The sequence below is a fragment of the Coffea arabica genome, chromosome 1e (assembly GCF_036785885.1).
Source record: "Coffea arabica cultivar ET-39 chromosome 1e, Coffea Arabica ET-39 HiFi, whole genome shotgun sequence".
In the NCBI taxonomy this organism is placed as follows: Eukaryota; Viridiplantae; Streptophyta; class Magnoliopsida; order Gentianales; family Rubiaceae; genus Coffea; species Coffea arabica.
In genome coordinates, this window is record NC_092311.1 from 45,505,522 (window position 1) to 45,526,828 (window position 21,307).

General features: G+C 35.8%; 1 protein-coding gene and 1 long non-coding RNA gene across 7 annotated transcripts; one reads left to right on the plus strand and one right to left on the minus strand.

Moving 5' to 3' along the window:
* Positions 1-9,911: 9,911 nt before the first annotated feature.
* Positions 9,912-14,940, minus strand: LOC113706539 (uncharacterized). 5 transcript variants are annotated; one of them, XR_011817808.1, is made up of 10 exons: positions 14,752-14,939; positions 14,414-14,651; positions 14,234-14,302; positions 13,904-13,987; positions 11,976-13,526; positions 11,705-11,789; positions 11,398-11,610; positions 11,075-11,210; positions 10,723-10,875; positions 9,912-10,289 (listed from the first exon to the last, which is right to left on the minus strand). It is a non-coding gene; the product is annotated as an uncharacterized lncRNA (long non-coding RNA). The 5 variants fall into 5 exon arrangements; XR_011817809.1 differs by having other exon boundaries at positions 11,976-12,137; positions 13,279-13,526; positions 14,234-14,651; positions 14,752-14,934; XR_011817807.1 differs by having other exon boundaries at positions 11,976-12,152; positions 13,279-13,526; positions 14,234-14,651; positions 14,752-14,934.
* A 323-nt stretch (positions 14,941-15,263) lies between these two features.
* LOC113706529 (protein RETICULATA-RELATED 1, chloroplastic-like) lies at positions 15,264-20,420 on the plus strand. 2 transcript variants are annotated; one of them, XR_011817810.1, is made up of 8 exons: positions 15,264-15,862; positions 15,997-16,092; positions 16,598-16,815; positions 17,840-17,909; positions 18,170-18,249; positions 18,783-18,847; positions 19,242-19,651; positions 19,736-20,420. XR_011817810.1 is itself a non-coding variant. In XM_027228454.2 (7 exons), exons 1-7 carry the CDS (start codon positions 15,557-15,559, stop codon positions 19,445-19,447), a joined length of 1,041 nt encoding a protein of 346 aa, XP_027084255.1. In that variant the 5' UTR covers positions 15,264-15,556; the 3' UTR covers positions 19,448-20,420. The 2 variants fall into 2 exon arrangements, 1 of the variants encoding a protein (XP_027084255.1); XM_027228454.2 differs by having other exon boundaries at positions 19,242-20,420.
* The last annotated feature ends 887 nt before the right edge of the window (positions 20,421-21,307 follow it).

Genomic DNA, 21,307 nt, shown 5'->3' on the forward strand with positions numbered 1-21,307 from the left:
TTATCTCCAACATACATGATTTGTAATCATAGGGTTCCACCCAAATTTATTACATCAAAATGGGTTGGCTTGAGACAATGGACCACGCTCCAGCGCAGTAAATTAAAGCTACTCTTACTACTCATCTCTTTGAATAATCCTTGCCTCATCAATTCTTCTAATCTTGCTGTCTTGTCTGTGAGACAAGTTTTCTGCCAAGTTTGTCTGCTACAAGTTTTTTAAAAATTTTAGCTACAGTAACCTCAAAAAATTTCTCAAAATTTTAAAGTACATTTCAAAATATTCAAAAAAAACACATTTCAAAAATTTTTTAAAAAACTTCTACGATAAACTACAGTAAAGTTTTAGACAAACACTCAAAAAACTCACTTACCAAACAGGGATACGATGAATTTTGGCATGGTCCTTCCTAAGCTATAGGTGTTGATATGTTCAAAAAATTGATGGAAGCAAATTTCTATGTTCTATTTTATGAGGCTGAATTTTGTCGAAGAGTTATGTTCGTTTTTGGGCTTACGTTATTCTTTACGTAGTTGCATGCGCATGAAATATTCTATGCGAAAACAAAACCTAGACATATGGAAGACGGAAAAGAAAATCATAAACCAGCCGTTTTAACGTCGTGGATAGATCTCTATATATATATATATATATGTATGTATGTATGTATGTATATATCCAGGGAGAAATATACAACAACCCACACATCAACACCCTAAGTCTTATGCTTTGCAGTTTTAAAGCATTTGGGGATATATTAATTCCTTCTGTCTAAAACAATTATATGTTATGAACGAAGCAGAATTTAATGCAGTAAACTTCGAATAACTGATGTGTCAATTTTTCTTTTCGACATCGAATTGGTTTATGTTATATTTTCAAATCTAAGAGGTTCAGCGATAGCCCAAAGCGCATCAATTTTCATATGTATATATAAATCTCGAATGATTTTCACAATTAGATTCAGTGAAAAATTGATTTCATTATTTTAACTAGCGTTGGTTTGATTCAGATTGAAAATTAGGTTCAGGGATGTAATAGCTTTAATTTTTAAATGTCAGGGATGAAATTGCTTCATTTTAAAAGTGAGGGACGAAAAGAATATTTTTGTGAAATGTGAGGGATGAAACATGTCATTTTCCCTATATATTTTTTTAAAACTTTTAAAAATAACAATTCAAACAAAAAAATGATGCAACGATATATATATATATATATATATAGATGAAATCTTAAGAAAAATCCTAAAGCCTTCCTTCAAAGGAGCCCACAAATTAGAGGATTTCTGAACACTGGCCTAGAGAACTCCAGACGAAGAAACATGCCTAATTAGCCAAAAAGCGCAGTTCTTTTTCTTGATCTTTTATGTATTTGACGTTGAAAGCATAAAATGACAAAATGCTTTGGTGCCAATCCTGAATCCACCGATCGTACAGCTCTCGTGTCGAGGAGTCGCATATGATCCAATTGCACTCGTCCAGGTATCGGATGACCTGGCAAATGGAAGCTACGTCACAGGAAGGAGGAGAATGGAGAAAAGGCAAGTGGAATAAATACGACATCAGTCGTCGTGACTCGTGGGGCTACTAAGCTTCCAAATCGAACAGGCGAGACATGTCCGAAGCTAAATTACGCTTAACTTCATTCTTTTGTTCTTTAATTGCAACAAGCCATTGGACATTTTGAGATTATCACCAATCCATCCCATATGAGATTGAGAACATGTAGATTGGCTTTGCCCTCATTCAGGGCTAGAAAAGTTCATTCAGGTAGATGACTAAATAGATAAAACCTTGCACGTATTTGTATTGGTTAAATGTATTCAACGATTTCGAGACAATATAATTGTGCAACAAAACGATTATTAAGAGTTTTTTTTTTTGTTATCTATGTGAAGATTTTGTGTATGTGCTTGAGACGCAGGGGTGAAATGAATGGTACTCGTGCTTAAGTGTTTAATAAAATAAAAAAGATTAAACAGAATTACACACTCTATAATCAATTCAGAATCAGATGATCTTGGTAACAATAGAAAATAAAGTTAAATTAATTAAAAATATGCACAATTTTCGATTACCAAAACACTGTTTGCAACACAGTTTAAACTCTAATCGATTATTAAAATTCCATAACATTCTGATTCCATAATTGTTCACGATGCAATGCCAAAATTTAGAACCTTATGTGTAAGTATCGTAATACATCTAAAACTAGAGGGTTCGATTATAATTTCCAGGCAGCATTCAATTATAGTACTAGTTAGTACCATAGTAGATGTAAAAGAATGAATACCACGAGAATCGGGTTTGCTCTGCAGCAACACATTTCTCAACTCTCTAATTTCCTCTGTTTTTATTCTCTCTCTCTCCATTCGCATTTAGGAAAAAAAAACACACACACACACACACACACACACACACACACAAATTTCAGAACTAGGCTTTTCGAGGTCGAGTTCAAGTTCAATGGCTCCATCATCTCATCAACCACAAATCAAACACTCCGATCAACCTCGTGCCAAATTCTCCGACACCTGCGGAAGGTCCAAAGCTCAACTCTGTCTCCAAAAGATTCTTCACATAATTCTCACCATCCCAAACCAACCATTGTCTGAAAATGACATCAAAGATGTCCCACCACCACCACCACCACCACAAGAAGAATTGAAGGACCCACCAATATCTCCGGCCGCCGCCACTCCCTCCGATAAAGGGCTAGCGCCAAATGTCGAAGAAAAAGAAGTCCAAGCTGTTAAGGAAGAGATTGACAACATGGGGTTGCTTATTGATGCTGCTAAGTTGATCTTCGGGGAGGTTAAGGAAAGCCATGATGAGAAGAATCAGCAGAGTTTTGAAGATCTTAATGATCAGGACTCGAGGGAAAAGCCAGGTGTTAATGACAATAAACGGAGAAACCAATGCTGGACGGTGGATTTGTACGAAGATATGGAGCCGGTGGTTCGATCGAAACGGGGGAGGACTCGAGTTTTGCCGTGCAAGTATCGAGACTCCGTTCTAGAACCGTTGACACGGGCATCAAGAAACCGGGCTAGTATAGTTTCCAATAAACGGAGGTTAAGGTGAAAATTTATAATAATTGTGTCACTCCGTATTTATTTTCTCTGTTTATTTTTTCAGAAAACCTTTGGTGAATTCTGTAATTTAAAAATCTGGGGAAAAGTCTAGCTGGAGTTAGACCCCTTTTTTTTTCGCTGGGATATGAATTTAGACTCAATGATCTACAATTTACTTTTACCGCGTGATAATTGGTAAATACTCTATTGTACTGTTACTTCATGGAAGTATTTGGTAACCTGTAAGCATCGTCTTTCGGTTTGGGGCGGCCTGATGTCAGATAGTATTGCCAGGAAGAAGAAACTAAAAAAGTGGGGTGCTCCAAATTTTTACCCACCACCAAGTCTTAAGTGGCTCCCACCAATTGACTGGAGGTTAAGTTTTCAAAATTTGCCTCCATCAGTTGTCATAATAAGTAAGTGATTCCGCTAAAAATTCATGCAGGTGCGCACTGTATCAGTCTGATTCGATGATTGTTTAATTTTCATCGATCGCTCGTGGATTTAGTTGGACATTTTCTTAGATAGATTAGAGTAGAGTAGGATATATGTAAAGTGATGATTATTTTTAATATAACAATAGTGAATAGAATATTGGGATAATATTGCAGAGAGTCCAAAACAACTAAATAAAAAACCCTTCCACAATGTACACACGTTTAAAGGAATTAAAGAAGGGAAAATTAAATCAAAGAAGAGAAATGTGGTCGCAAGAATATCCTCCTCCTGAGGCATAGGGAAGTATATCTACTAGTACATAAGAAGACTTTGACTGAGAAAATTGGTAGAACAAGTCTCCAAACTAAAAATAAAACCGTGTTCTTCCCTTCATTTCTTTCTACATGTATGGTGTAGTTTTTTGAGATAATTTTAGCTGCCTCGTTGTTATGAGAAACGCATACAATCAGCAATAACTTATTCATTTTCATGTGTCTAAACATACTAATTCAAAATCCAAGCACGGTTTTTTTTTTTTTTGTTAAAATAAGTAGGAGATTTTAAATTCAGAACCTTCTATTTACAATTTCTCTCGTCATATCACTCAATTCAATCCAACCCTTTTTCGGGGTAGGTAGGTTGATAATTGAGTTCTTGAAATTTTTTTTTTTTGTTTTCTTGGATTCCTACTTGTTATTTGTTGACCTTTGCCTTGGTTCAGTGTGGTCTTCTTTTGACAATGCTAAAGAAAATGCGGGTAGCATGTAACGTTGCCAAAAGAGTGGTGGGATTGATCATCAGTCAGGAATTGAGAGTGGCTGTGGTCCCAATTTGTAATGGATAAAGTAGGCTAGTAGTCAATAATGGAAGAAGAATTCCATGGTGAGATACAGTAACGATGCAATTGCATGGAAAATCAGGTGTCGACAGAAAAAAAAAAAGTCGCAATGGAAATAAAGAAATATATGATCCCAATTCGGACCATTCCCGACCTTGTATTAATATACTCGTGGATTGCTTTAGGAACAAAGAAATGTTGGGGTCTGATTTTTAGTGGACCAATTTCTAACTGCACATGAAAAGATAGAGAACCAACGTTGAGCTGATCCTCCACTTGTCCCAGAAAGAAAGAAAGAAAAGAGTTTTATGTTATCCTTTTTCTTCCCCTTATATCTATTCTCATCATGTCACCTATCTTTTTTCTTTTGGGACTTAAATCTTGTTCTTTTTATTTTGTTAAATTGTAAGTAGATGATTGTTGTGTACATAAATAGAAGAGACACAGAAACGAGATGAAAAGAAGTTTGCCTGAAGCCTCTTGCATCTTAAAATCGACAATTTAGTGTGATTCACGATATTCTCTAGTTGAGTGAATCACAGAATAGATTCTTGGCTCTGCAAATGGAATTTTTCTTTTCTAATATTCTTCTTGGGATCTTTTGCTATTGGTTTGTGAAAAAAATTTATGTGAGAATGCAATGTCCAATTTTTAAATATACGGGTCTCACTTGGATCAATCAAATAAACCAATAGAATCTTATAACCCAAAGTCAAAACGATTTTCTTTTTCTGGCTTATGACTTGGAAGGTTTTTCAGTTTCCCTACCATATATATATATATATATATATTAATTTTTCTTACACTGACAATAATACACTGTTAGCGTTAGATGAATGATAATTATGTAAAATTTGAATTTGAAATTCAACTTTTACACACATATTATAAATCCAACGATGATAGCGTATACACTGTCAGTGTATATAAGATTTACTATATATATATATGTTTGACGTCGTAGATCACGTGAAAAGAAGAACCAAATACGGAAGAATAAAAATCTTTAGGTTCTGCAATTCTGAGGGTTACCTTAAGTTGCAATATGTTAGGAATAAAATCGCCATCTGCTGCACTTTATTGGAAGTAGCATGCATATATGGTTGAGCCTCTACCACTGCATTATGATCGATCTCGAAGCTCACCAAACTCTGCATCTTGGTCAAGTTCTTACGCCGTATTGCCTACTACTTTTGGCCCAGAGCAACGAACATTATTGATGTGAAGATGATGTGTGGCCTACTTTTTAATTGCCAAGAAATTTATAGGGAGACTTGACCAGATCCTAAATGAAGACTTAAAAGTAGAATTTGACTGAATCCCGAAGTTGGCTTTCATCCAATTTTCGTTTAAAAAGAGAGATGCAAATTGTTGTAATCATTATAAAGCAAAGGCCAATTGGAAGCTAAAGAAAGCCAAAAAGGGTGTTTAGTCCAATATTAATCTCGTTTAGCCAATCATGTTTCGATCCCATTCTTTTCTTTTTTTTTTTTTGGTGTGCATTCCATTTGAGTACAGTTAAGAAGACATAATGAAATCACAAATTATAGAAACACATAGACCAATTACGTCCAAGTTTAAACTTCAGAAACCACAAATTTAACGAGTATAAAACAGATAAAAGGAACTACATTCTCTGCCTGGTAACGTACATAATAAATCCCGTTCCCAAAAGAAACAAAAAGAACTGGAAAAAGAAAAAGAGAAAAAAGGGACAACACCATATATAGATGGGAAGAGACTGCGTGCTGTCAACTTGCTTTCTTTTTTAAGTATGTTTTACTGTAGGGATAATATCAGTATCCGCAAGAGAGGTTTTAAAAATATCACTTACCTCTCTTTCCTTTGTTATTTGTGTAACACACAATTTCTAAAAACTCTAAACTACCCTTTTATTGCTAAACAAAAATATTTCTAAATCACTTTGTCTAATTCAAGAAAACTATCATCTAAAAAACAATCTCTAGTAGTACCATTACATCATAATGCTATAACCCATAAAAATATAAATTTAAAAAAATAAAAAGATATTTGCAGAGAAGTACACTAGCGCCAGTTTAACTCTATATGCTCAAAACCGATCTCTTATGAACTTTATATTTTTTTTTTCCAACTTCTTCTCAATGCATGCTCAAACTTTTAAATTGTACTGATCATTGTAAAAATTAAATCAAAATAAGTAAATAAATTACATCCCACTCTATCATAATCACAAGAAATAAAAGATAAACAACATTTATTTTATTATAATTTACAAATAAAATATTGCATAGTTATCCAAAAAAATAAATAAGAGAGAATGTGTGAGAGAAGAAAGTGACTTTCGTTTCTTTTTTATTTTTTTTAATTTTTGAACTCTATTTATTTGATATGTGAATTATAGATCAAGTGAGAGTTAATATAATTTTTTTACGATTATTAGAAGAGGTAAATGATATTTTTAAAACCTCAAAGGTGCCAAATGATATTAGAAAAAACCTCAAGGGAGGGTTCTGACGTTAGCCCTTTACTCTATAAAGGACAGGAAGTGTTGTCAATACTCCTCAATAGGTACCTATGGCTATGCGGACTTTAACTAAAATTGTATATGAACATAAGCCACATAACAATTAGTGAAAAAAATCCTGGGTTAAAAAGAACTGTTGCATTCTTTTTTTTACTGTTCTCCGAATTTTAGTTGCTATTAATAGATGCACATGAAAAGATAGATTTATTTGCTTGCATTATAAATACATTTTTCAATCATCTTTTTATCTCACATTCAAAATAATATTATAATACTATTTTTTCAAAAATTTATTTCAAATAATCTACTACCCAAGCACACTCAGAGGACCAATATTGAATTTGTTCTCCAAGCCCATACACCCTAAACAAATAAATAAAGAGAGGAAAAATGTTTAAGTTATCCTTTTTCTTCCCCATCTTTCTATTCTCCGATGACCTATGGTTTTTTCTTTTGGGGGTAAAATCTTGTTCTTTATTGTTCTGTTAAATTCTTATTCAATATATAAGCTAGATATGACCAGCCATATTTAATACTCAAACTGAATTTTGGTTTATATGATTGTGTTTTTTCATTAATAGAAAAGAGACACAAAAACATAATGAAAAGAACTTCGGTTTAAAATGCATACAAGTGGTGGGAATTTGTGAATTTTTTGTCGATATCTTGTGAAATCATCAAATGTTTTATTTAAGCGAAATAATCAAATGTTGTCTAAGTATATTGCTATTGACCTAATTACTATTTCTAATTGGATCAAAATCAGTTTGAACTTAGGCTTCATTTGGATTTAAGAATTTGACGAAAGATTTGAAATCTTCTCAAATCCCTCTAATTGTTTAGGCTATTTAGGATGTATTTGAATTTGTAAATAATAAATTATTATATTGTTTGAAATATAATTTGATAATTGGTGAATTCTAAATTCAAATGTCTTTTAAATAATCCAAACAATTGGAGCAATTTAAGTGAATTATATTTTTCTTGTAGAAATTACAATGCAATCATGAATGAATAGATGTATCATCATAATTACACCTCGAATTAATCTAATTTACACGAAAAAAAAAAACAAAGAATGTTGAGATAGAGCATCTTTAACCCAAAGTCAAAATGATTTTCTTTTCTGGGTTATGACTTCGAAGGTTTTCAGTTTTTTCGCTACATGTGTGATATTATTTAGATCACGTGAAGGAAAAGAACCGAACTGGGCCTTGGTCTGAGTTCTTAACCTGTTGCCCACTTTTGGCCCAAACCATTACTCACGAAGCTATCCCTCCCCCCCCCCCCCCCCCCCCTCCCCCAAAAAAAAAAAAAAAAAAACCAAGGAAAGGGTAACAACACAAAATGAAAGACGCAGTTTGTTGTCCAATGTCCTACTTTTTTTTTGGCAACTTTTACGAATTGTTTTATGGTATATATAAAGATCAAAGATCAACTTTTTATACACTAACAGTGTAATGATTTGTTTTCATTAATAGTTTTAAATGTATATCACATATGCATGATTTGAATTTTAAATTTAAATTTATGTTATGTAACATGATCTAAAGTTACTAGTGAAAAAAGAAATTATTTCAAGTTTAAATTTGTATAAATTTGAAAAGGAGAGATCCTGAAAGCCTTGGGCCATAATGGAGGAAAGGATAGGAGAACCAGGAATAAAGGAGGCTTTGGCAATCAGAACAGCTATGCAATTAGGAAAAGAAGCAGGTTGGAGGAAGATTGAAATACAATCGGATTGCAAAAGTATGATAGACTGCATTACAACAGATTCCTGCAACGACTGCAGTTATGCTGTGATTCTGGAGGATATACAAAAGTTGAGGGAGTTTTTTTGATGAATGCAATTTCTCCTTTATATGTAGAGAAGGAAATGAGTTGTGTCATAGGCTAGCAAAATTCGCTTTGAAGTCAGTTAATGATGTATATCGGAAAACAAATTTTCCGGGCTAGATAAAAGATCTAGCACGAAAGGATTGTGAAGGCAGGTTGCCTCTTTTGTAAAGTATACTTGTAATATCAAGTTTAAATCAATACAAATGTTATTGTTTTGACAAAAAAAAAATCATCATTTAGGTATTACTTTCTTTCTTTTCTGATCTGTACTCCGTTTAAGTATACACGAGCCATGATTTTAAAATTCAGCCACCAATATGTTTGCACTATGAATATATTATTGGCGAAAATTCAATGAATAGAAAGATTTATTGTCTAAAGATGGAAAAAAAATACACTAATTTCAATATAGTAACACATTAGTAGCATTCAAGAAGCAAACAAAATTGGTCCTTCAATTCTCATATATATGCATGCACAACCAGCCAACTGGAGAAAGAGATGTACCTTTCACAAAGTACTACATGCTTAGACAGTGAAAATTCATCAAGTCCGGGGCCATTCTCAGCCACCCACAGGTGCAAGGTTCATATTTAGTATTGTTGCCATATGATCTTGAAATTTATGTCAAAGTTCTTCAATTAGACAAAATGTTTAACACTAATATTGAATGAGACTACTCCAACCCTAGTCGATTCGGCCCGTTTAAGCTCATCTATGATGTGTTTACCTAATAAACTCTGAACTTTAACCTCTCAAAACATGACTTTAGGAGCTGATAAAAATTTTGTTTAGGTAATCAAGAATCTCAAACTCTTTTTCCCTTTGTCCCTGCAATGCAAAGGGATTTTAACAGAGTCGTCGAGATACTCGTTATTAATGCACAAAAATTTTTTTGTTCAATATGTATATTGCGTTGAAACAGTGAAAGTAATTTACACATTCTAAACAAATGGAGGAGTTAGTTAAGTCGTTTGTGTTGAACTAGGAGGTGTACACCGCGCGTACGCGCGGTGTAGAATTCAAAGACTGGCATGCCTAGGTTTGCTCAATAAGCTAATAAGAATCTAGAAAATAGAAAAAAATGAAATCGAAAAGTATAATAAAGGACATAATAGACTATAGATGTAGTAAAGTTATGACTAAAAACAGATAATAAGTAGATTGTAAATCGTCGGTGTAGCAAAGGTACAATTAAAAATAACACAAGAAGTAGATTGTCAGTCATTAATCTTGAGATTGTTGATGTTGAGGTTGTCAATATTGAGAGCTTCATCCATAGGCAGTGATTATTTCATGAGCTACATATCTGGTCAGTCTAAATCTAGAAGGAGAAGGCTTGATGTAACATATAACTATATTTCCCTGTAGAGTAGTCAGGAGATGTTGAGTTAAATCTACATTTTGGTGGAGATAAAAAAAGAAAGTACTATAAGCTGTTGAAGAAATAGAAGGAAACAGTTATTACATTAAAAGAAATGATAATCACTTCTGTCTGTAAATAGTAGAGCTTTAGTGGCCTCCAAATAGCCTTGATCAGCTTTATCCCTCTATAATCACCACTCTCATATGGCTTCTGAATCAGTTTTTGCCACCTATAACAAGCAGTAAACAAATTTCAGCAAATGGGAAGAGCGAGGGAACAAGCTCATTTGCATTATAATGTTGATTAAAAAAATAACAATAAACAAAAAAAAAAGATTTGGCCATCTTTAACTCTTTGAACAATTTTTCTAGGAAATGTGACGCAAAAACTGAATACTAACTGCTTGTTTTTAAATCATCTCGAGCATCAGCCATAAAATTGTCAAAAAAAAAAATAATAAAGTTCACCAAGCCTAGTTACACCATGGTTCAACATGCAAGAAGCAAAGTAGGTTATAAAGGTCTTCCAACTTGTTCTGCAGCAATTGATAATGACCTTAATTGATACATGCTAGACAATAGCCAGTGGTTTAATAACAATCAGGAAAAACATTACTCGGGCACTTGTTCAACTAATGCCAGAATTCTTTGCTGCTGCCATACCTGAAGAGGGGTACCAGTAAGACACCACATGCAATAGGATGACAATTTGAAGGCAGCCTGGGCACCTAGAGTTTTAGAGGACTTGATGGTATGAGCTTCATCCAAAACCACTCTGTACCAGTCAACTGTGTGGAAAATGCTATTCTCCCCATCCTGTGTTGAACATATAAAATAGTAATCATTAAAAATGTTTCAACAGGGGAAAAGAACAAGCAGCATTAGCAATTGGATTTAAGTGGTGGAAACTAAAAAAAATGGAAATGGCCAGCTTTTCATTCTTATAAGCTGCAAGTAAATGGATTTCGGTGGTGGAAAGTAACAAAAAATGGAAATAGCTAGCTTATATTCTTACAAGCAGCTGTTAAGACACTGTATGTGGTCAAGATCACATTAGGTTCAGCAATCACTCTAGGGTCACTGCTCCGATCCCCACCAAAAAAGACAGAAACGGAGATGCTATCTGGCTTTGAGTGTGTTTCAAGTTCATCCTGTTCATTCAGTAAATTCTTATTCAGAGAAGACGACAGTATATCCTTGTGCCTATCCATTAACTAACATACGATCAGAAAATCAGTAATGCAGTTTCAGAACAATGTAGCTAAACCTATTCAGAATGCATACAAACTCAGAAAACTTTGTTATTCTGGCTGAATCAAATATATTATAGGGACTCACCTTCCCTGGCCAAGCAACGCCATAGGACGAATAATGAGGGTGTTGCCTTTCACTTTTCTAAAAGGTTTGAGATCAGATTCCTCTTTCTTTTTCTTGATGTACTCTGTATCACCCTCACTTTTGGCAATCGATTCTTAATCCTCAGGGTACCTCTGCCTTGCCTTGCAAGAATCAGAGCAATAGTCATCACAGTTTTCCCAAGCCCCATTGCATCTGCCAAGATCCGCAGAATATTCAGCTTAGAATATATAATAATTAACATTGATACTCAAATGGACAGTCAGTAACAGTAGGAAGAGAAACTTGCCCCTCCTCTTGCTGTCTGTGTTGCTATTGGAAATTGTGTTGCAGCTTCCCAAGAGAAAATGTTAACATATATTGTGGGAGCCCTCCTGAAACAAATGATCAAATAGTATCATAATCAAGCTTAAGGCAGTTAATGCTCAAGGATTTTATAAGCAGCTGCTCTTTTTTTTTAATATTTCAAGGACAGAAATACATATTCATCACATATACGATACTCCAACAAGGATGAAACGTTTTTGCCCCCTTTCAGCATAACCTACATATCAACTAACCTGACTGCGTCGTTCTTGTCGGCATAGCATTTGTATGATCCTTCGTTCGAGTTGCAAAACCAACAGGAATATCAGATGATTTGCTGGTCCCATCTTTGTTAGTCGACACATCATTTATTATTTGAGAATGAACCACCATATTTTTCTGAATCGATGGGATATCTGCAATGGCAAATCCTAATAAGGTGCCCAAAAGACACAACATTATCTTAGAAGTGGAGAAGAATTTTTTTTAAGTACCGGAGATTGAACAAGAAAAGCAAGCAAAATAATTGGTACACATAATAATATTTGTATCTTGAGAAGTACTAGAAGACTGGAGATTCAATGTAGTAGAAGAATAAATACAGTCATTTAACGAGCAATTCAAAAATGGACTGTGCAAAGAACCAAGAATTTTAGAATTCAAGTTCCGCGTAGGTTCAAAGATGTTAGCTGTATTTTAACATCAAGCACCACAGGTTTGTTCATTGTCTTAAGAGATCGCAATGTTAACTTCTGAAATAGGAGACCATGCCTTAGACAATGCATTTCCATGCCTCCCCTTACAAGGCTGGTCATTAGGTAAGGAATCAAAAGATAGATGTCCTTTTTTTTTTCCTTTTTCTTCCTTTTTCCAGCATTAGTTTCTATCTGACATTTCTAACGCTGAGCTCTGTCATTGAATGGAGTTGCTGCAACGTGCATAAATAGACGGCCTTATTTTATTAAGAATAGTTTATGAAAGACAACGATACTAAAGGCTGAATAAGAAAAGCAAGAAGAATGATTTGTTGGATGCAGTAATATCTCTACCTCGCGGAATGCTGAAAGATCAGGGATTCAATGCAATAGAAGAGGAAACACAGTCTCTGGACAAACGATTTAAAGACGGAGTGTTCAAAGAGTTAAGGATTCCAGAGTTTGAGTCCTTTAAAGATTGAAGTATGTTATTTGGTTGACATTTTGAGAATCACAAGTTTGTTCGTTCTCATTGAAGACTGTAATGTTATCTAAGAGGTCAGGCAATCCTTTAGGTAAGACTTCTTTATGACTGTGCTAAGAAGGCTGATCATTAATAGAAGGCCAAACGTTCGGCCAAAGATGAGAAGACACAGTTTTTTTTCCAGCACTAGATTCTGGTTGACCTTTTGTAACCTGAACTATGTCATTCAATGGAGCTGCTGTAATGTGCAAAAATAGATGGCTTCAATCGTAAATGGCACAGAAACGTGAAGCCATTCAAAGATAATGATCTGACACAAGGCTAAATAAACTAACAGATACAGAATAGACGAGTAAAATACTACAACGGCACATATACCTCGAGGAGTAAAACCACAGCCTTCAAGAGTAGCTTGCTATCGCCCTCAAGAGTAGAACCAGGAAAACAAACACCGGTTTCTATGCAACCAAACGGTACCCTATGAACATAAGAGCGTGAGGATTTCTCCCTTTTTTTCCAAAAGCCTGGCTTCATGCCTCCGACATGAAAGTGCAGCCTTCTCACTCTGTGACATTTCAATATACCATTTTTGACGAATAGTATTTCTATCCACCTGACTTAAATGACTAAGAACCATCAGTCCAAAAAAAAAAAAAATTCAGCCAATGGCAATTTACAATAGCCACCAAAAACTATAGTCGAATGATTGTAAAGAAGAACAAAAACAACATTTACGAACTGCTGTAAAGAACATAAGATATATGATACAATGAAATAAAAAACATGCATGCATACCAGCTCTATTGCCAAAAAGTAAGAAGCAAAAAGAACAGAGCATAAATTTTTTAAACCATGCATGGCAACTCTTACATGCGAGTTAACAACTATTACGCAGAGGTGATACTCATGCATGAACTAAAAACGGAAAAGCAAAAGTGGCAACTAAATAAAGAATGTACGACAAAAGGAAAAAGCAAACAAGACAAATAAATAAGCATCTGACCTGCAACAGAATTCCTGTCCCAACAAATGACAAAGGATTAGCTTCAAAGAAGGCCCCTTGCAAGAATCAAAAGGCCAGCGAATTCTACAAAAAAAGGCATACCATACGGATGTAAAACAGGCAATCACAAGAATAGAAAGAAAAACTGAAAACAGAAAGAAAAAGGCAGGAAGTTTAAAATGAACTCGCCACAACGGTAAAAGCATATACCAACAGCAGTTATAAAAAAAGGAGGAAAAAACTTGAAGTCAGTTCATAAAAAAGACAACGTTACAAAAGCGCTTAGATAACAATAGTCCAAAACACATAAATCCGTAGCAAGAAACTCACCAAGGCAATTTTCCTAAAAACTCATCCAAGCTGTTTTTGTCCCAAAAAACTGCAAAAATCTCTTCTAAACTTGAAAATCAAGAAGGCTACCGATAAATAAAAATAGTTCAAGCAAAAAAACAACAATAGGCTATTGATTTAAAAAATCATTGATAAAAACTATTAAACATAACCTCAAACCTGAAAAAGATGCCTCCTTTATCATTTGATCCCTTGCTCTATTGGGAAAAAACAGAAAAACCCACAACACGGTTTCTTCAGAAAACAAAAAAAAAAAAGTACAAAAGAACTCGGGCATAAGAAAGTGCAGGAATTAGAAGAATCAAAACTTTTAAGCATACAGAATGCACTTTAGAAAAGGAAACAAAAGACTTGCAAGATGTCATCAGGTTGCCGGAAGTAATTTCCAATTTGTCACCTGCAACATCAGAAATATGTAAATTAGACAACTACAACCCATTTTAAAAAAAAGAAAAAAATGAGGGCTAGAGAAGTTCTGCAAAGGAAGAAACAAGAACCTTTAAAAGTATATATATAAACCATCTTTTTTGGCTTATCATTATTCTCCATCAGAAGACGAAGACAAAGAAAAGAGAAAGAGAAGAAGGGGGCTTTCTCGTCGGAGATGAAGAAACGAAAAGAAACAGAGAGAGAGAGAGAGAGAGACGATGAACAAAGAGGGAGAGATAAAAGATGGTTCTGATCCAGTAGGTGTGACCAAAAAGGCTGACAGTAGGTAAGGTGGGAAAGAGAAATAGGCCAACCACTGTGTTTGAAAAAGAAAAAGGACTATTACTACTATTATCACTCTCTTTAGTGGGTTGGATGCAAGCAAAAAGACTCGGTGGCTCACAAACGGAATTCATATCCCAATTTCCAACCATCAAGTCACGTGAGCAGCTGGAGGACGACAACATTTCAGCAAATCATGAACTGACACGTCATCAAAACCACGCACCCTTGGAGACTTTCCTAAGCATTTAGTCTACCTTAGGTTGATAAATGAGCAAAACCCATGGTTGGTGGCTTGTGCCCGGATGCGAAACGAAACTCCACGTCTACCAAATTCCAATCTGGCGTCAAACTCAAGCGGGGCCTATTATTATTATCCAACTCCTGCTGAAACAAAACAAAAGCCGACTTTTTCCGGGTTTCCAAAATCTAGGAGCGTTAACTAAACTGCCCGCACGCAAGGACAAATATTCAGATTCTTTCTATAAAAAGGCTCTGTCCCAGGATTTCCGCCGTATTTCAGTTTAACATTAAAAAGCTACTTTCCACGAGAGATTCTGTTCTGCAGTGCTCCCTCTTTAATTATTACAAATGTCCTACCTTCTCCAATCCTCTTGTTTCCTAACGCAGCCCCAATCCTCAACGAGCCAATCTGCAGCCCAGAATGGGATGTTTGGATTTGGCGGCTTTGGGCGTCAACTTCCCTCAATTTGTAACTCAGCTTATACCTTTAATATTTCGCAATCAAACTGTAAAATAATTATTCAGGGTGGCCAAGTGAGTCAGCAAACCAGCAACGCTGGAAGCGGCGGAAATGGCGGCAACGGGAGACCGCCGCCGTCTGGAGGTGGTGGCCGTGGTCCTGGAGGAGAAGACAATAGGGAAATCCCAATTCTGGTAAATTTTTTTTGTTGGCTCGAAATTCTCTAGTTCTTTTACCAATTCATACATCTGCATACTGTTGTTGCTTAATTAATTCTAGTGCAAGAGTTTTCCGATGCCCAGCTTTTAATTAGTTCGATGAAATGCAGGGGTTGATGGGGCCTGTGGGTTTCTTGATGACGTCCTGCTGGATACTTAGAAATCCTGAGCTTGCTGATCCATTTCTGTTTAAAGCTGTGACAGAGGTAAATATGTGAAGAAATTGTAGGGCAATTTATTCACGTCTGTTCATTCTGTTGCTTGGCAAGACTAAATTGCTCACTTTAGTTCTTGTAGCATTGTTCGGTGTCCCTAGCCGTTGTTGTTTCAGCTTCTTATTCCTCTTCTTATTTTGACGATGAGAGAAGGAGACGTGGGGCTTGGGCTTGGGGTCTGTTCATTGCTTGTCACGGCCTACTTTTCTCGTGAAAATGCTCAATATGATATATTTGGGATTCTTAAAGTTTAGTGATCTCAGCCAGCATGATTACCGTTCTTTGTGCAACTGTGTTGTCTTGCATTTGCTAGAAAGTATTGAAATATGCTAAAATGCAGCTTATGTAAACTTAGAGGAACAAGCTGTTGATTGAAGGTTGAAATCTAGCTTGTACACTGGCCTTTTGTAGTCAACTTTCCATTTTGGTTTCACTAGTTTATCCAATTTTTTATTTTTTTATTTTTTTTTATATTTGCTATCATCATGTGTTGTAGGTGGTCACTCGCTATTCTTCTTCAATATTTTCCGGACTTCAGAAGAAGGGGAAGGAGTTTTGGTCTAAATTGTTCGCTGTAGACATCCTGTTTGGGGTGGCAGCCAACATTGCTCTGGATAAAATGCTGGCAACTTATGCTCGTATGGGGCCACTATCATCTGCTTCCAGTGGTTTTTTGGGGCACCTGCAAAGTGCCTTTGCTTCTCTACCAAGCAGGTATAATAATACTTTTTAGGACCAACGTGCAAACACAAGCTTCAAAACTAATATTCTTTGGACACAAGCCACTTTTTTTAGATTGTTTATCAGATTTTCCTCTGATCTTGCAAGCTTACAAACTCCTTGGTTTTGATGGATTTTTGGACTAATTCTATGAGATATACATTGACATTACTACTGTTTGATTCTATTATCTTGTCTCAGTAATAATGATCGCGTACATGTTGGCTTGTATGGAAACATGGTTTTTAATCTGTAAATGGGTAGTTGAAAACCAAGAGTATTGTTGGGATGAACTGCTGATGATAACGCTGAGCAATGAATTGAAACATAGTTATAGTGATTCAAAAGCTCAGTGTTTCATGTTTACAAACTTGAATGTACTGGCAGGCATAAAAGATGTGAATAATTGTGTTCCATATGTTCCAGTTTGGAGTCCATCTTATGATGGCAAATCCAGGGAATATATGTATGACATATGAAGGAGCATTATTGAGGTAATATTTATTGTCATAGCTTGTAGGTCAAATCCCGCAGGTTGTTGCCTTAGGTAGTGATGATTGGGTGATGTCCTGCAGAAGTAAATCCAGTTTCTGCATTGGACAATCAGGATTTATTGGCTTAGTTATCAGTTTGCAGGATACATTTATGAGTAAATGGCAGAGTACATCCAAGTACAAGAATTAGGGAGTTTTCCCTTTCCAATTCAATGACAGAAATACATAACCTCATTTTTCCCCTAGCCACCCCCAAGCATTGGAAACTATTTAGCTGTATACATCTTACTAATTGTTATGGACCCTAATATTGATTCTTTAATTAGGTTTTCAACTAAAATTTACTGACCATTTCACTCCAATAAGGTTGCATCTGTCCTGAATCTCATAAGAAAAAACTCTTTGTTCATAACCTCTTCTCTTATTGGACATTTTGAGTTTGCTAAGTTCGTGTAATCTGTGCATGTTGCTTGCTGTTCCAACGAAGTATTTAAATGTCTTAATTGTGAATGTTTTTATGATAGTATATTTGAAGGTGGAGGTCCAGGATTCAACTTTTCTTTGGAGCAACAGGTTGCTGCCTATTTTTACAAGGTAATAAATGTTACATGTATCTATTGACTGTCAGTACTTTCAGGCAGATTAGAAGAAGTAAAGGATCACATCCCCTATTAAATAAATCTTTGTATATAGACTGTTTCCCTTTATATTTGCCGAGCTTGGTTGTTGGAGATTTCTCTGTATTGCATTCTTGCACTCCTAGTTCTTGTGTGATACCTAATGGGAGTCTCAGGGTGTGATTCTTGTTTACTATTTCTGTTTCATTGACTACACAATTCTCATGCTTAATACAGGGTATCTTGTTTGGCGCTGTTGGACTTGGTTGTGGGCTTACTCGTCACAACATAATTAAATTTGTCATGACTGGTAATAGGTAAAGATTCTAATTGGACAACCTCTTCTTACCACTTAATATTACACTAAGAAACAAAGTGGTTTTAAGCTTTTGATGGTCTGGTTATACTGTTATGTATGGGGATACTGAGTTAAAGAAACTATCATCATCGTTGGAACTCATTCTGAGGTTCTTACTCAAAATCTAAACAGTAAGAACTTTGGTTTATGTCTCAAATAATTCAGCTTGTTCAGTGCCATTAGCAGAACCTAAATGAACCTAAATAATTCATCTTGCTCTTAGAATCTGGATTTTGAACGATAAACTTAAAGGAGCAAAGTTTTGAGGACCCAATAAGCTGTTACAATGCAATCACATTTTCCTCAGTCAGGAATTTATTAAAAGAATACCTTCATATCCACCTCCATGCTTTCCCTTTAAGCAGCTGGGAAACTGAAGAATTGAGTTGTTAAGAAGTTATATAACTGACTGTGAGATGACTAGAAATTTGGGCATTATGGCTGTTCCAAATTGCAACAGATTTATGCGGTATTTCTACTTTGATGTTGCAGGAACACCAAGAAGTCAGAAGAGGGCATTCCTGTTTCCTACATGGTTAAAAATGCTGCCCTCTGGGGTAGGGTACCTCTTACTACTCAACCTAAGAAATTCATTTCTCTGCATATTTATCTCTGATGATGATTTAGTCATTTATAAGCCAAACAGAGCAGTTCAATCTCCTATATATCTGTGATTCTTCTCTATTACTTGTCTGTGTTCCTCGTTAGTTAACGGTTTCCCTTTCCTAAATTTTTCCTTGATGGCCATCTAGATGCATGAAAAATCGAACTTTTTAGGTGCTTGGTAAATGTGATTTTCTGGTTTAATCCAACCAACCATGTGATGTCACACAATTGACTACCATTGTGAATAAAACTCCGAGCCGAAAGGGACACATTCTGAATTGCTCCTGCAAAGAGTTGCTGCTCTGCATTCGTATGCTTTAATTCAGTATTCTCATTGGTCACCAGGTGTTCTCCTTCCACTTTCTTCTGGTTCCCGCTCTCAGATTGTCAAGGGATTGGATCGATTGGTTCAAGCATCACCCCTAGCAAAGCAGGTTCCACTTGCTGCACTGGCTTTTACAGTGGGCATGCGACTTGCCAGCAATATATATGGCAGGCTGCTGTTTGTGCACTGGGCTAATTGGAGTGGGATGATGAAGCGTGAATCATGACTCCTCCCTTTGGATCTTGTATCTTTGTTGTACTATCCATCTCTCTCCTTTTTCATTTTGATGAGTTGCTATAGCATGTTGTGCCAGTAGAATTTGGTTTCAAAACAAGAACTTGACATAACCACGAGAACATTCGGATGCAATAATGAAGATTGGCAATCTGGATCAGGATGAAACTCTGTGATGAGTTTGAGAATTATGCGTGTAAGTCCTTTTTTTTAACTTTTTTGGCATGGTTTAGCCTAATTCAAACTTTCATCAAGATTAACCAAAATTATTAACGCTTAGGACTCATGAGTCATGACTACTGCAACCCAAATGGATTTGGTTGATTTGGGTGTAGGGAGCGATGCCATCTAAATAGGTCAGCCTAATTCAAACTTTCCTGAAGTTTTTACTGGCAACTTTTGCTAGTATGGGGGCGATGCAATCTGCGTCCAGTGGTTTCTTGGGGCACCTCTAACGTGCCTTGGCTTCTGTACCACGCAGGTATAATAAATAACTTATTAGGATAAACGCCCGATTAAGAGCTACAAAAGCTAGGAGCCAGTATGCCGCGAGCCACTTCATTTTAATACTATGTTTTATCAGATTTCTCCCCGATTCCGCAATCTTGTGAACTCCTTGATCTCGATGGAACTTTTAACTATTTTTATGAGAAATGTATTGACATTACTGTTCGCTTGTATGCCATTGTCTTGTCGAAGTTGATGTTAATTACTGCGCCTCTGTTGACTTGCAGCGGGACATACATATTTGCTGTTAATTGATACAGAGGTATATTGTTGGGCATAAACGATTGATGATAAAATTTTGCATCAGCTATTGCAATTGAAAAGCTTAGAGTTTCAAGCACACGAAACTTGGAACGTAACCTCAGGCTGAGTATATAAGATCTGAATATATTTAACAATATTGTTCCATGTGTCGCAGTCTGGAGGTCCATCTTCTTAAGAGGGTAATCCCAAGGAAATACAAGTACGATGCAATAATAAGCATCACAGATCTATATCTTCACCAAACATTTGTCAACACAAGTATAATTATGGAGGTAATAGTTTTGTCCTGGCTAACTTGTAGGTTCTGTCACCAACCTGTAGGTCAAAACCTGGAGAATGATGTTGCTGTCACTTGGCAGTGATGAATGCGTGATTACAAGAAGTACATCCAGTTTTTGCATTGCACAATTAGGACTTCTAGTCTTGATCACCAGGTTGCAGGATACAGGTTTGAGTAAATTAAATTGCAAGGATTAGAGGAGTCTTACTCTTACCTTTTGGATTAACCTCATTTTTGCCTTCCCATGGATTGGATAGCATTAGCTGAATATATGTTTAACTGACACCGATCCAACTTTGATTCTTTTGGATAGGTTTTCATGGTTAACCAATTCAGTCTTTCATCAGTCGACCTGCGTGTCCCAAGAAAAACCTCTATGCTCTACACTTTCTGCTTCTCACACCTTTTGAGTTTACTGATCGATTCACTACAGTATGTGCTTTTTACTTGCTGCTGCAGTTGTTTATTTGAGAATGTTTTCGTGGCAGTGTTTTTGAAGGTGGAAATCCAGGATCATCCCTGCAGCAACTGGTTGCCCACCTACCTTTACGAGGTAATAAATGTTAAATATGTCTCTGTGGATCATCTGTCCTCTCAGAATTGCAAATCACAAGTACTTGAAGGAGCATATATCACAAGTATATATATATATGTTCTTCGAGGTCCTATAAGCATGTGTGATTTTCTTGTCATCGTACTGAAATTCTTGCAGAGACGACTAGAGAACTTGGCATTTATGGCAGTTTCAGGTGACCAGATTTATGCGGGGTCTCTATTTTGTGTTGTTGTCGTAACATCTTG

Bases quoted from the DNA above. Each gene is read 5' to 3' on its own strand.
- LOC113706529 (XM_027228454.2), top strand. From the start codon at position 15,557: ATGTCCTACCTTCTCCAATCCTCTTGTTTCCTAACGCAGCCCCAATCC. The intron at 15,863-15,996 runs GTAAATTTTTTT...GATGAAATGCAG, and splicing joins ATAGGGAAATCCCAATTCTG to GGGTTGATGGGGCCTGTGGG. The intron at 16,816-17,839 runs GTATAATAATAC...TTTTTATGATAG, and splicing joins TTTGCTTCTCTACCAAGCAG to TATATTTGAAGGTGGAGGTC.